Source organism: Lathyrus oleraceus, chromosome 7 (assembly GCF_024323335.1).
Source record: "Lathyrus oleraceus cultivar Zhongwan6 chromosome 7, CAAS_Psat_ZW6_1.0, whole genome shotgun sequence".
NCBI classification, from domain to species: domain Eukaryota; kingdom Viridiplantae; phylum Streptophyta; class Magnoliopsida; order Fabales; family Fabaceae; genus Lathyrus; species Lathyrus oleraceus.
Genome location: NC_066585.1, coordinates 89096129 through 89111990, shown reverse-complemented (window position 1 = coordinate 89111990; position 15862 = coordinate 89096129). Strand labels below are relative to the sequence as shown.

Below are 15862 nucleotides of genomic sequence, written 5' to 3'. Positions count from 1 at the left end.
CCTTCTTATCTCTACTTGATTCTGGCTTCAAATGCTCTAACGTCCTTCAGTGAAAAGATTCAAAGCACGACGAAATACAATCAATGTATCGATAGAAAATTGGTGGCATAACGACATGAGAAATGTTGAATCCACAAATTAAAATCCGATGTTTAGCAATGAAAAGATTCAAAGTAAATGGTAACAAAGATCCACCAGCATCACACTTTATTAATCAATTAAAATTGCATATTTACAATGAGCGTAATCGGAATAAAATAATGGAAAAAAATTACAAATGTAATGTCAAAAACAAGAAATATGTTATAAAAATTAAAAAAAGAAATGGAAATTAATTTGGTTAAAAATATAAAAGAAGGCAAAATAAAAGATGGAAGAAAAAAATTGAAAAAGGAGCATAAAAAAGAAAAATGGTGATAGCATGTGTTGAACCCAAGACATGAGCGTTGGGAAGCATGAGCCTCAACCACTCCCCCACGGTCCTCTTACTAGCTAGACATTGCCATGATAAAAATATATAAGAAGGCAATACAGAAAAGTGGAAGAGCAAACAAAATCATGAAAATAACAGAAAGGGAGCACCAAGAATCAAACCTAGGTCATGGAGGTTGGGAGATCGAAGTCTCAACCACTCCTCCATGACCCTCTTTCTGTCAAATATGGACATGGAAATATATATATATATATATATATATATATATATATATATATATATATATATATATATATATATATATATATATTTCCAGGTCCATATATAATAAAAAAAAACATGGTAAAAATAAATAAATAAATTCAACTCAGTAGCAGTAACATGTTTGTGAACCTCAATATCATCTTCTTCTTTCCTCATGTGAGACATAGCAAACAAAAGCCAACAAAACCCCAAGTCCATCGGATTTTTAATATGGTTGTTACATGAATTTAAGGAGTTTATTAGGGTTGTTTGATATGGAAGACGATTGAAGTTTAAGGGCACGGTTGTCATTGAGATGAGGGTTTGATGATGCGAATTCACGGTTCTGGAAGTTTATGAGGGTGGTCCATTGGAGGTAGTTGCAGCAGCGGAAAGAGGGTAGGAGGAGATTGTTGCGTGATTTTTGGATCGGAGAGATGGTGTTGTCGGCGGTGATGAAGGTAGAGGAAGGAGGTTGTGTGATGTGAAGTTTATGGTTTTACGTGAGAGAAGGGTAGTAAGGTTAGTTATTGGAGGTGGGAGTGAAGGAGGACAATGAGTGATTAATGAGTTTTTTTTTCTTGAAATGATGAGGGTGAAAGAGAGTGAAGAGGGCGGAGGTGGCCGAAGTTGTAAGTGGTGGAAGGTTTTTTTTAAGGTGGTTATTGTTGTTATGTTTTTTCTCACTGTTTTTGGAATGAGGGGAGTATGGAAGAGAATAGTGTGTGGAGGAAGGAAGAAAAAGGAGAGTTGGGAGAAGTGAGGGAAAGAGTGAGGAAGAAAATGAAGAGTGTATGAAAAAATGCAGGTTCAGTAAAGAAAGAAATAAGGCGTGACACTCGACCTGGCCATTATGCGCTATGGAATGCATATTATGTTATGTAGAGAGGCAACAACTATGATGAATGTTTTGAATTGGTGATTCAGGATCAAAATCAGGGTGTGACACTCGACCTGGCCATTGGCTTGGGCATAATAAGGCGTTGATGTCAATAAGTTGATCCCCATCTCAGAGGCGAACTCTTGCATCTTTCAACCAGTGAACATTGATCCTTGATCTGTCGTAATGGTCTCAAGAATTCCAGATATATAAACAATATATTTCTGAATAAACTTGATTATCGCTTCTTGGTCAGTATTAACTAAGGGAAGCGCTTATATCCACTTTGTAAAATAATTAATACCCACCAAAATATATTTCTAACTTTTAGATGATGTTGGTCGAATTTCACCAATCAAATCCAATGCCCAACCTCTGAATGGCCATGGCTTCACAATTGCATGTAATTCGATTCTAGGGATATGTTGAATGCCTGCATGCACTTGACACTCTTAACAACCCTTAGCAAACTCAATTCAATACTTTAGCATGGTAGGCCAATAAACACCTTGTCAACACAATAAACATATCATCTTGTTCCCTACTTGATGAGCACCACATGATTTGCTATGAACATTCAGTACAGCTAGATACGCCTCATTCTCACCAAGGCATTTGAGCAAAATACCTTTAGGCGTCTTCTTGAACAATTCATTCCCTATGATAACATAGCTCAAATATTTGTACTTAATCTTTCGATTAGTTGATCCTGTCGGATTCTCTAAGTATTCGACCATTGTTCTTCGCCAATCAATATCAGTCAAATTTTCGATGGCAAAGATCTCAAAATTTTCAGGATCTACTATCCTCAACTTCGTCATTATTAGATCCGAATGAGACAACTTTGTAGACTTTACTCTTCTTATTACTTCAATCAAATCCTCTAACTTCTTTTTTGACACTTTGTCTATTGAAGCAATTTGTGTCAACTCATTTTCCTTTTTATTTCCACAAGTCGAGGAACATGTTGAATATCCACGAAATCGAAGCACTTGATTAGTCGATTGACTATAACAAAGTACATGATTAAGTTTTCTTTAATAGATATGTACTCTTTCGTTAACTTCTTAACAACCAATTCAGAGTCTCCTTTTATCTCAACTCTTTTTGCCCCAAAATCTAACATGGTTCTGAGACCATTTATTAAAGCTTCAGACTCGGCCTCATTATTTGAGCAAGATCCGAAAATTCTATATTTGAACTTCGTCGGAACCTTATCAGGTGAAACTATTAAAATTTCAATGCTAATTCCATTTTTATGACTAGAGCCATCGAAGTATAGCTTACAAGGTTCTGGATCCTAATAATTTTGAGGTGCCTCAACTATCACATGATCGACGATAAGTCGGAGACCACCTGTCCCTTTATCGCCTTTAATGACACATATGTTAGGGAATATTTTGTTAGGGCAAGATCCCATTTTTCAATTTGAGTATGCAAAATTGGGTTAGATAACATGTGTTTAATAACGTAGAAATGCGAAGACACATATACATCAACTGCTTTTATATAATGTTTTAATTTCATACGAGAGAAATACAAGTAAAGACACATTTTCTCTATAAGACTGTACCTGGTGTCTGCATCATTCAAGACTCGACTGAGGTAATAAATGACCATTTTGACACTATTCTTGCTAAAAACATATATTGACTTCCCTATTATTAGTCAGGGAGAGCCTTAACTGATTGGTTAGTGTGACTGTGATTGGTATAGGGGAGAATTCATGGTCACCATTGTTGGCGGACCAAGGTTTCTGTATTTTTTCTCCTTTCTATGTTATTCATCGTGTCAATACCCCTTTCATGTTTGGTCTTCAACCATTATTTATATCTCAAGCCTTCCTTATTTACTGGATGCCAAAGATGCATGGTGTTAATAGGTTTTAATAACTATCAACCACTTGTAACTAATTCATATATTAACTATTGCATAACAGACTCAACCATTGATTGATCGTTTATAACTGATTCTATTGAGCATCATGTTTCGACACAAAGAATTACATTCTCAACATAATCGAAATTAATTTTACTAAATCAACTCACTTAAAATCATATTTTCCCCACATCAAACACACTTTGTATTGTAATTGTATCTCTGTGTGTCTAATATGATCACACATGGTGTATATTTATATGCAAATAGGGAATATACAATAGGAAATAATATTAATTACAGTTATGACTAATTGAATATCAATCAATACTAATTGATTGATAACATATTCTTAACACTCCCCCTCAATCCGGGTCGTATATATTGTATGATCCGAGCTTGTTACAAATATAATTCACTCGAGAACCCTTGAGAGACTTGGTAAACATATCAGCCAATTGATCTTCAGATTTGACAAGTTCTGTGGTTATTTCTCCCGACAGTACCTTGTCTCTTAAATAGTGACAATCTATTTCTATGTGCTTGGTCCGTTCATGGAAAACTGGATTGGACGCAATGTGGAGTGCCGCTTGATTGTCGCATATGAGTTTTGTGTTCTGAAGGTCACCGAACCTAAGTTCTGAGAGCAAATTCTTAAGCCAAGCAAGTTCTTTTGAGGCTGCTGCCATAGCCCGATATTCAGCTTCAACACTAGATAATGCAACTGTGTTTTGTTTCTTGCTTCTCCATGAGATCATATTTCCTCCAATAAGAACACAATATCCAGAAGTGGATCTCCTATCCGACGGTGATCCTGCCCAATCTGCATCTGAGTAACAAGTGATTTTAGCATCACCCTTATCTTCATATAATAGGCCTTTTCCTGGTGCATTCTTTATATATCTGAGAATCCGAATAACGGCATTCCAATGAGTATCACAAGGAGCATTAAGGAATTGACTCACAATACTCACTGCAAAAGTAATATTCGGTCTGGTGACGGTAAGATAATTGAGTCTACCCACTAGACGTCGATATCTTCCCGGGTCTTTCAACAACTCCCCCTGACCCGGAAGAAGCTTGACATTGGGATCCATAGGAGTATCAATCGGACGACAGTCAAGCATACCAGTTTCAGTTAGGATGTCTAATGCATACTTACGTTGGTTAATTGCAATGCCTGATGAGGACTGTGCAACCTTAATACCTAAGAAGTATCTGAGTGAACCCAAATCTTTTGTCTGAAAGTTTTTGAAAAGATGAGTTTTGAGTCGCTGAATACCGTCTGTGTCGTCTCCAGTGATAACAATGTCATCAACATAAACCACAAGAAAGATGTGTTGTCCGTTGGAAGAGTGAAGGAAGAAAACATAATGATCTGCTTCACATTTAGTCATACCAAATTGTATCAAGGCAGAGCTGAAGCGACCAAACCAAGCACGTGGAGATTGTTTTAGCCCATAAAGAGATCGATTGAGCCGACAAACAAATCTTGAATTACCAGGAATAGTAAAACTTGGAGGTTGATCCATATACACTTCCTCCTCCAATTCTCTGTGTAAGAATGCATTTTTAATATCCAACTGATGAAGCGACCAATGATTAATAGCAGCCAATGCAAGGAAGAGACGGACTGAACTAATCTTGGCCACTGGAGAAAAGGTGTCACCATAATCAAGGCCAAATATTTGTGTGTATCCCTTGGCTACCAAACGAGCTTTAAAACGATCAATCTGACCATCTGGTCCAATTTTCACTGTATAAACCCATCGATAGCCCACTGTAGTTTTGTCTGGAGGTAAAGGAACAATGTCCCAAGTGTTATTTGAATTCAATGCATTCATTTCTTCCACCATCGCCTGACGCCAATTGGGATCAGTTATAGCTTCACCTGTAGACTTAGGAATAGACACAGAATCCAAAGCAGACACAAAAGAAACATGGGAAGTAGATAGACGGTCATAATTTAAAGCACAGACATATTTAGGATTTGGATTATGAGATCGAATACCTTTTCGTAATGCTATTGGAAGGTCAAGTTCAGGTGACGTAGCTGGAGGAACAATTGGAGTAGGAGATGGTGCTGGTGGATCAATATCATCTCTAACTGCCGATGGACGCGTTGTGCGTCGCTGATATACCTGCAAATGAGGTTTAATGGGTGTGGGGATGACAGAAGGGATATCTTGATCATCTAAATTACAAATCTCCTGGGAGGACGAAGAGGCAGAGAAAAAAGGAGAACCTTCAAAAAATGTTACATCGGAAGAGACAATGTACCGTTGAAGTTGAGGACAAAAATAACGATATCCCTTTTGTATACGTGAGTAGCCTAGAAAAATACATTTGAGAGATTTAGCGGAAAGTTTGTCTTTACCTGGATTAAGATCATGAACAAAGCATGTGCAACCAAACACACGAAGGGGAATGGGGTAGAGATCGTGTTTCGGATTCAAGATAGAGTATGAAATCTGATCTTGAAGGACCGAGGAAGGAATTCAGTTGATAAGGTGACATGCGGTGAGGAGAGCATCACCCCAAAAACGAGAGGGTACATTGTGGTGAAGAAGAAGAGTCCGTGCAGTTTCAACTAAATGATGATTCTTCCGTTCAGCAACACCGTTCTGTTGTGGTGTATGAGCACGTGATGATTGGTGAATAATTCCCTGTAATGTTAAAAAAGATTGAAACTGGGATGACATATATTCACGAGCATTATCTGTGTGTAAAATTTTAATGGTAGTATTAAACTGGTTTTTAATTTCAGCATAAAACTCTTGGAATATACGGAAAACATCTGAACGATTTTTCATTAGAAATAACCAAGTGCATCGTGAGTAATCGTCGATGAACGTTACAAAGTAATAGTATCCTAAAGTAGACTTCACACGACTAGGACCCCAAATATCAGAGTGAACTAAAGCAAAAGGTGATGCAACACTTTTATTTACTCGTTGACAATAAGTACTACGAGTATGTTTGCCTAATTGACAGGACTGACACTCAAAAGAAGAAAGCTTAGAAAGACTAGGAACTAAAAGACGCATTTTATTTTGACTAGGGTGACCCAAACGTTGATGTGTGAGTTCTTGAGAAGCAATAGAAGCACAGGCCACCGGTGGAGAAAGATGATATAATCCTTCAACTTCACTCCATGCTCCAATCGTCCGTCCTGTACGTCGATCCTGGATATGAACAGAATTAGCATTAAAAAGAACTGAACAATCAAGAGTACGAATAAGCTTGTGAACAGATATTAGATTAAAGAGACAACCAAGAATGTAAAGGACAGACTGTAAAGACAAGTTTGGAAGTGGATGTGCCTGACCAAGGCCTTGAACTTTGGCTTTATAACCATCCGCCATAGTGACAGAAGGCAAAGAATCAGAATAAGACAAATGAGATAAAAGAGATTTATTACCAGTCATATGATCAGATGCACCAGAGTCAAGGACCCAAGGACCAAGTGAAGATGTAGAGACAAAAGCTACAGGATTACCCGACTGAGCAACAGCGGCAGATGATGATTGTTGATGGGCTGCTTTGTATTGGAGGAAATCATTGTAATCAACGGCGGGAATAGTGACATCTTTAGTGATATCCGGTTGAGCAACAGCAGCGATCCGTGGTTGTCGTTGTTGTTCTCTTGCCTTTGTACGACAATCGGCTTCAATGTGACCGTAACGATTGCAATAGTTACAACGAATACTTTGACGTCCACCTCGTCCACCGGTTCGTCCACCACGACCGTGATAGTGGGAAGCAAGAGTAGATGATTCAGTGGGAGAGGAAGTAGGGACCGGTTCAAAAGCATGAGGTGTAGCCAAGCGTAACAATTGTTCACTAACTGCTTCATAGTTAGGAACGTTGATACCTGATAAAATCTGATTCCGAACGGAATCAAGTTCAGATGGCAGTCCAGCAAGTGCCATGACCATGAAATACTTACTTTGTTGTTCAGCATAAGTTGTTGCATCTTTTGTAAAGGGCATTAAGGTTGTGAAATTTGCCTTTAACGCGTCAAGCTGAGTCAGATAGCCTTGCATATCCATATTCTTCAATTTCAAAGAGCGGAGTTTGGTGATGACAGTGTAAAGATTATGGACATCATTTGAGAAGACTTTCTTGGCCTTTTCCCAAACCTCGTAGCAAGTGGTATAGGCTTGGTACTGTGCTTGGAGATTAGTTGCTATGGAAAACCATAACACAGTGCATAGAGAAGCATCGGTTTGTTTCCACTTATCGCGTTTGGCGGCGAGAATAGTATCGGCTTTTGTAGTTAAGTGATCCTCATATCCCTGACCGTGAAACCACATCTTGACAGCACCAACCCATATGTTGTAGTTGGCTGTTCCGGTCAGTTTCTCACACGGAATAAGTGGAATTTTAGTGAACATGATGGAATCGGTATCTCCCATGATATTTGATGGCTCGGAACGAAAAACCGAGAGCAGATCTGGAAAAACGGCGACGGCTGGGGGCAGCGGATGCGCGGCTGATTGTCCGGCGCATGGGATTCACGTGCGATGAAGGAGAGACGTGTGCGGACGCGTGCGGCGGCGGAAGGCAGTGAATCTGGCCAATCTGTAGGAGACGATTCCGGCGTATAGGAATCTCGCCGAAAAGTCGACAGGAGCGGCGGAGACGGGGGCGGCGCTGTGGGTGGCCGGAAAGAAAAAGAAACAATTTTTATTTTTATTTTGTGGAAGACAGTAGGTCAACCAGCTCTGATACCATATTGTAATTGTATCTCTGTGTGTCTAATATGATCACACATGGTGTATATTTATATGCAAATAGGGAATATACAATAGAAAATAATATCAATTACAGTTATGACTAATTGAATATCAATCAATACTAATTGATTGATAGCATATTCTTTAACACTTTGTAAGCAAGTGATTCTTATATTTGGGACTTTAAACCTCCTTCGAAATTGAAAGGGGCTCAATCAATAGAATATCATCCCTTAAAGTAATTATTTACAGAAGAATATTGCTGTTGAAAAAAAAATGTACTCAAAATTTAGCTACTTTACATTTACATTTGGGGTCAACCTAAAGCAACTAAACTTTTTTTCACAAATGTCAAAGTTTACCTAAAAATATAAAGGGGGATGTATAGGCAGAGAGGAAATGGAAGGGGGTCAGCCGATTGAATATCATTTATATTATATGTTCAAACAATTATTTACTTCAGAGTATTGTTGAAAACAATTTTCTCCAAATTTTAACTCATTTATATTTACATTTGGGGTCAACCTAAAGCAACTAAAGGCTTCAAACTACAATGAGCATTTATCTTCTTTCTTCCCTATAGTTACGTTCAACAGCTTCATGGTCTAGTGGTTGAACCCTTATAATGATTTCTGGCACTGGCAGCACAATTGGTTGCACCTGCGACTCACCAACCTTTCGACATATTTCAAGGAGGCATTGTCTGCACTTGGGACATGATGAGTGTTCCTTTAACCATTTGTCAATGCAACGAACATGAAAACCATGGTTGCATTTTGGCAAAATGCGTACCTTTTCACCCTTAGTAAACTCTGAGATACATATGACACACTCCGTATCTAAACTAGGTAATTTCAGTTCAGTTGAATAACTCATTGTTGGGAATGTTTTGAGAGCCTTCTTTTTGATTCCTTTGTTGACCGATTGAGGTGAAGAGTTGCTGCTCGAACTCGAAGAAGCGTTATTGTTGATGGCCATGTTTGAAAACCTTAAAGCACACCTTATGATGGAGTTTAATACAAGTGAGCAAATAAGAGCACAGAATAGAACTGCAAGTATCATTACAACATTTGTATCAGTTTCGCTAAGACCAAAATATAAGTTTGTTGAAGTGTTGTGTGTGAGAACATGGGAGGTTGTTAATGATTGATGATCAATAGGGCCTTGGAAAAGTAACCTTCTTGTGTGGGATTCCACGAAAAGCTCATGGAGGAGTGGTGAAGTAAAGGAAGTAAAAGCATGCATGTTTTTTTTTGTTGGTGAAGTTGATGGCTATTGTTATATTATAGTACTAGATAAGGGAGTATATATAGGGAAGTTCTATTATATAATATAGTAGGATACGGTATTTTGCTTTGATTAAAGTATTATAATAATTTTGTTACCAAGTTGTTTAAACTAAATAAGTTACTATACGAATGCTCTTTATCTTAAAGACTTACTAATGCATTATGGCCGCCCACTATATTGAAATATATAATTGGATCCTTAACAAATCCTTTTTGCCATATTGAATATTTGTTTAATTACAATCTTCATGCAAGTGGTTAGATCGCAATATGTTTGAGGAAATCGTGGCTCCTAATCAAATCGGCAAAATGTTTAAACTAAATATCTCATCTGCAATCTAATCTAATAATACTACTTTTTCAGGCAATCTAATAATAGCATTTTTATTACACAGCTATACGTACTTTTATGGGGAAAGTGCTTCTTGAAAGGGCTTTTTATTTGTATTCATTTGTTTAGTTTATTGGTAATATTTGATTGTAACATATTTGGATGTAGTAGCGCAAAAGTGAATTAGTAACCTTGGAAGACATGAATTATAGTATTGGTTTGTCTATTATTAAAAAGTGATACTTTTGCTTTTGGATAAGGCAATAATAGAACAAGTACCACTTACTTGGATATTCGTATCTGTAATGTTAGTGTTACTTTGCATATGCAGTGTTGAGATAAGGAAGAAATATTAAGGTGGGTGTTGAAAATGATATCGGAATTATAAAGTATAATTGATTTTTTGATCGATAAGAAATTCACAAGAGTAGAACAAGAGAAAATAATAAGAACACAATGAAATTGGTTATAAATTGATATTCTTTATTTTCTCTTTGAAACAAAATTACAAGAGTTACAGAATAGCAAATAACTTCTTTCACTCTAATTACGATTTGCACTTGTGCAATGATGAGAGACTAATATGCTATTTATAAGAAAACTAACATACTAAACTAATGGGCTTTTACACACAGGCTCATTACACAAGCTAACTTAGAGAACAAACTAACTTAAACAATTGGACATAACAAACAGGCATAATTCGACATGCTAACAATCCTAGCATACTTCGACTACAACATGTGAACAGACTTCGACGGTCTAATGCTCATGTCGGATTGTCGAACCAAGAAACTATCATTCGACCATACTAAAGTTCGATCAAATATCTCACAAATCTCGACCTTGGAACAAACTCTATAACATCAAGAGAACAAACTAGCTTTCTTCATGCAGCTTTATCAACTGCATACAATGGAAAAACTTGCAACTTGGTAATGTCTTGGTGATCATATCGGCATCATTGTGATTTGTCAAAACCTTTAGCACTTGGACTTCTCCATGCTTGATTACCCCTCTGACGAAATGCAACCTCACATCGATGTGCTTGGTTCGCTCATGATATGTTGAATTCTTCGACATGTGTATAGCACTTTGACTATCACATTTAACAATGATAACTCGATCTTGAAGTTTTAGTTCCTTAGCAAAACCTTCAAGCCACAATGCTCCTTTCACAGCTTCAGTGAGGCCGATATATTCCGCTTCAGTGGTTGATAAGGCAACAACCTTTTAAAGGGTTGCTTTCCAACTGATTGTTGTGCCAAACATAGTGAACACATTACAGAAATAGATTTTTTGGAATCCATACAACCTGCATAATCAGAGTCGGCATACCCTTCGATTTTTGATTTACTATTTTCACCACATACTCCACAATGAGTCAGGATTATATTCAGAGATCCATTTATGCATCTTATAATCCACATCAATGCTTGTCAATGAGCCTTTCTAGGATTCGCCATGTACCTGCTTACAAGACTTACTGCATATGATATTCTACGTCGAGAATATTCCGTAGATATGTCTCTTGAGATAAGCATAATTTTGACTACTTTATTTCTCTTTGGATGTCAATCCCAAGAATCTTGGGTGCTGCTCCCAAATCCTTCATATCCAACTCTTTATTAAGTTCATCCTTCACCTTCATTGCATCCTCAACATTGTTGCTTGCTATGAGAATATCATCCACATTAAGCAACAAAATAACAAATAAATTCCCAGGTCAAAATCTGAAGTAAACACAGTGGTTGAACTGACTTCTAATGAAACCTATGTGTGTCATGAACTTGTCGAATCTCATATTTCACTGTCGAGGAGATTGTTTTAGTCCATATAAAGATTTATTCAGCTTGCACACATAATCTTCCTTACCCTTTTCTACATACCCTCCAGGTTGCCTCATCAGGATTGTTTCATCTAGATCTACATATAAGAAAGCAGTTTTCACATCCATTTGTTTCAGTTCTAGGTCGAACTGTGTCACTATGACAAGTAACATTTGAATGGACATGTGCCTCACAACATGAGAGAACACATTATTGAAGTCGACACCTTCTTTCTGGGTGAAATCCCTTGCGGCCAATCTTGCCTTGTATCTCTTCGACGTCACTCATTAGATCCATTCCTTAACTTTGAAAATCCACTTACAACTGACTAACTTGGCTCCAACAGGTTTTTTGATCAATTCCTAAATGTGGTTATCATGAAGATACTTCATCTCATCATCCATGGCCTTCAGCCATTCAGTCTTATTTTGACTTCTCATAACTTTCTAATAGTCTCTAGGTTCTTCATCTAGAACCTCGCTTGCAGAGATTAAGGCATAAGCTATGAGATCTGCATACCCAAGTCTTTGAGGTGACTTGATGACTCTTCATGTCCTATCTCTTGCCAACAGGTAGTCATCGACAGTTTCCTCATCTTCCTCAATATCTTCAGCATCTTGTGCTTCTTCTTCAACTTGATATGGGATACATAATTCAGCATCGACATGTTCCGCCTCAACAGGAACCTCTTCCTGTTCTAGCTCTTCTTCAGATATATGTGCACTTTGACTAACGTCAACAGTTTTTTGGAAAGACATCTCAGCTTCATTGAAAACTATATCCCGGCTGGTGATACACCTCATGTGACCTGGCTCTAGGCACCATATCCTATAAGCTTTGACTCCTTCAAGGTATCCCATGAGCATGCATCTCAGAGCTCTAGGTTTGACCTTATCCTGCCTAATGTGAGCATAGGTTATGCAGTCAATACTCTAAGTTTTTCGAGATTTGGTGGATGTCCCGACCAAATTTCTTCAGGTGTCTTTATATCTAACGCAGATGAAGGATATTTGTTTATCATATATGTTGTTGTCGAAACAGCCTTTGCCCAAAACACCTTTTTTAACCCAACACTAGTCAATATGCATCTAACTCTTTCTAAAATGGTTCGATTAAACCTTTCAGCCAAACCATTTTGATGGGGAGTACCTGCAGTAGTTTTGTGCCTTGCAATACCAGAGGCTGCACAAAAATTGTTGAATGCCTCATTACAAAATTCAAGGCCATTTTCGTTTCTCAACCTCTTAAGCTTCCTACCATTCTTATTTTCGACCAGAGTCTTCCAAATTTTGAAGATCTCAAAAGTTTCATCCTTAGTCTTCTGGGCAAATACCCATAACTTTCTGGAATAATCATCAACTATGGATAAAAAATAACTTGCTTCTGAATGTGATAGACACCTCACAGGCCCCCAAAGATTAGCATGGATGTAATCAAGGGATCCATGTGTTCTTTGTTTGTCTTTATTGAACTTCACTTTGCAAGATTTTCCAAGTGCACAGGGTTCACAAAACTTCAGCTTTTCGACTTTGTCTTCACCAAGTAGATTTTGTTTCCCTAATTCTACCAGACCCCTTTCACTGGCATGGCCCAATCTCATGTGCCAAATTTCTGTCTTCGACAAAGTTTTCGTGGATGCAACATCTACAAAACCACTGACAACTTCAACCTAAAGGGTATACAAGTCTTGTTTCTTTATGCCTCTTAAGACTTCCTTCGACCCCTTCATGACTTGTAGAATACTTTTCTCTCCTTGGAAAACATATCCTTTCTTGTCGAATTCCCCAAGAGAAATCAAATTTCTCTTCAAATCAGGTAGATATCTGACTTCAGTCAACAACCTTATTGACTCATCACGGAGCTTGAATCTCATAGATCCAACACCTGCAATATTGTAAGCTTTATTGTTTCCAATTAATACAAATCCATTATCTTGATCACATAGTTCCTTGAACAAGTCTTTGTTTGGATTCATGTGCCAAGTGCCACCTGAATCCATAATCCACTTTTTACTTGAGTCGCCGCTTGAAACCACAAGAACATCAGATGATTCAAAATCATCTTGAACAATGGTTGCTTTGCCATTATCCTTACCTCTGTGGTCTTTCAGGAATTCAGAGCATACTTTTCTTGTATGACCTTCCTTCTTACAGTGATAACATTGAATACCAGATGCATCACCACTATAAGACTTCTGCTGACTTTTACTCTTCTTCTATTCGAACTCTCCATATCTCTTTGTGAATTTCGCCTTAACCTATAGACCTTCACCAGTCGAAGATGGCATGTTCTTCTTTCGTTTGTTCAAATCCTTATAGTATAAGGCTGATTGAACTTCTTCAAAGGTCAGAGACTCTTTCATACAAGAGAGTTTCTTTGAAGTGGTCATGTGTTATGGGATAAGCACACAACAGTAACACTGTTTGATATTCATCCTCGATTTTTACATCGATATTTTCAAGATCAAGAATCAGCTTATTAAATATATCCAACTGCTCAGTCGGAACTTTTTCTTCACTCATCTTGAATGAATACAAAACTTGATTTAGGTAGAGGCGGTTGACCAACGATTTGGTCATGTACAAACTTTTGAGTTTCTTCCAAAGACCTGGCGCATCGTCTCTTTCGAAACCTGTCAAAGAACCTTATCATCAAGGCTCAATAAGATGGCGTTGTGGGTTTTCTCTACCATAGTCAATTTTTCATTATCCTTTAACGCAACATCCGTGGATGCGGCTCCCTTCAACGCTTCTAAGCAACCTTGCTGAACCAGTATGGCTTTCATCTGCAAGCGTACATATAGAAATCGTACACTCCGGTGAACTTTTCAATCTCATACTTTGTTGATGGCATCTTCTCCATGCTCACCGCACCAATTTGTTGTGAAAACGATGTCAAAATTACAAAGTATAATTGGTTTCTTGATCGATAAGAAACCCATAAGGGTAGAAAAGGAGAAAACAATAAGAATACAATGAAATTGTTTATAAACTACTATTCTTTAGTTTCTCTTTGAAACAAGATTACAAGTGTTACAGAATAGAAAATAACCTATCTCACCATAATTAGGATTTACATTTGTGTAATAATGAGAGACTAGTATGCTATTTATAAGAAAACTAACATACTAAACTAATGAACTTTTACACACAGGCCCATTACACAAGCTAACTTAGGGAACAAGATAACTTAAACAATTATGCATAACAAATAGGCCCAATTCGACATGCTAACAATCCTAGCATACTTCGACTACAACATGTGAATAGACTTTGACGACATGTTAATGTTCTTGTCGGATTGTCGAACCAAGAAACTATCATTCGACCATACTAGAGTTCGATCCAGTATCTCATAGTGGGCATATACAAGTGTTAGTTGAATGTTAGATATATCTATTACTCCAACTATGTATAAAAATGTATCAAGGAGATATCTGATTAGCTAGCCATGGTTAATTTTGATATCTGACTTTTATGTATAAAGACAATACAAATGAGTGGAGGACTTAATATTGTATCCTCAACATATTTTAGGGTGGTTATTGATGAAATCTTTTGATTTCTTTGAGAATTTTCAAGTGCATCTTTAACTAAAAAAAAACTTGTAATTTGTTGATCCATAAACTTGTCTAAAATTTGTGATTAGGTTTTCTAAATACAAATATGGTGGTGGATGGTAGTGTGAGAGTACTTTATTTGATGAAAAGGCATTACATTGGTTTAAGGGGAGAGGCTAAGTGGTTTACTAGTAATTAATGTAAAAAATGTGAGAATGGGAAGAATTTTTTATCCTCATAGAATACTTAATAGGAGACTTTGTTTTCTTTGTGTTAGATAAAGGTGTGCATGTCTGACATATATGTGGAGTTGGGGTACTATTAGGGAGATTCTAGGTAGAGAGGTGGATGAGATAGTGTTTTTTTTTAAGATTCAATCAACAACGCTTGGTTTTTAAATCAAGATCTAGGTAACACTTACACGCTAAAAAATGTGTTTTATTTTCTGTGATGTATAGACTAAGCATGACAACATAATATGTACATGCGGGTGTTCGCCCGAACCCATCTCAATGTTGGCGAGAAAAAATTATTTTGACTGAATTTAGATTTGGGTTTAGATTTTTTTCGATTACAAAATATGGGGACAAATTAGGCAATGGGGACACTAGTACCCACATGAACCCTCTTCTGAATCCACATCGTTTATTTCATTATGTACTTTATCGAATACATTTTTCA

At 37.3% G+C, this 15862-nt stretch overlaps 1 protein-coding gene across 1 annotated transcript; it reads right to left on the bottom strand.

Annotated features, from left to right (window-relative positions):
* Positions 1–8576: 8576 nt before the first annotated feature.
* LOC127106092 (RING-H2 finger protein ATL78-like) lies at positions 8577–9422 on the bottom strand. The gene has a single exon (XM_051043373.1). The coding sequence runs from the start codon at positions 9416–9418 to the stop codon at positions 8735–8737; it is 684 nt and encodes a 227-aa protein (XP_050899330.1). The 5' UTR covers positions 9419–9422; the 3' UTR covers positions 8577–8734.
* Between the last annotated feature and the right edge of the window lie 6440 nt (positions 9423–15862).

Excerpts from the sequence above, each read along its gene's own strand:
- LOC127106092 (XM_051043373.1), bottom strand. The coding sequence starts at position 9,418 with ATGCATGCTTTTACTTCCTTTACTTCACCACTCCTCCATGAGCTTTTC.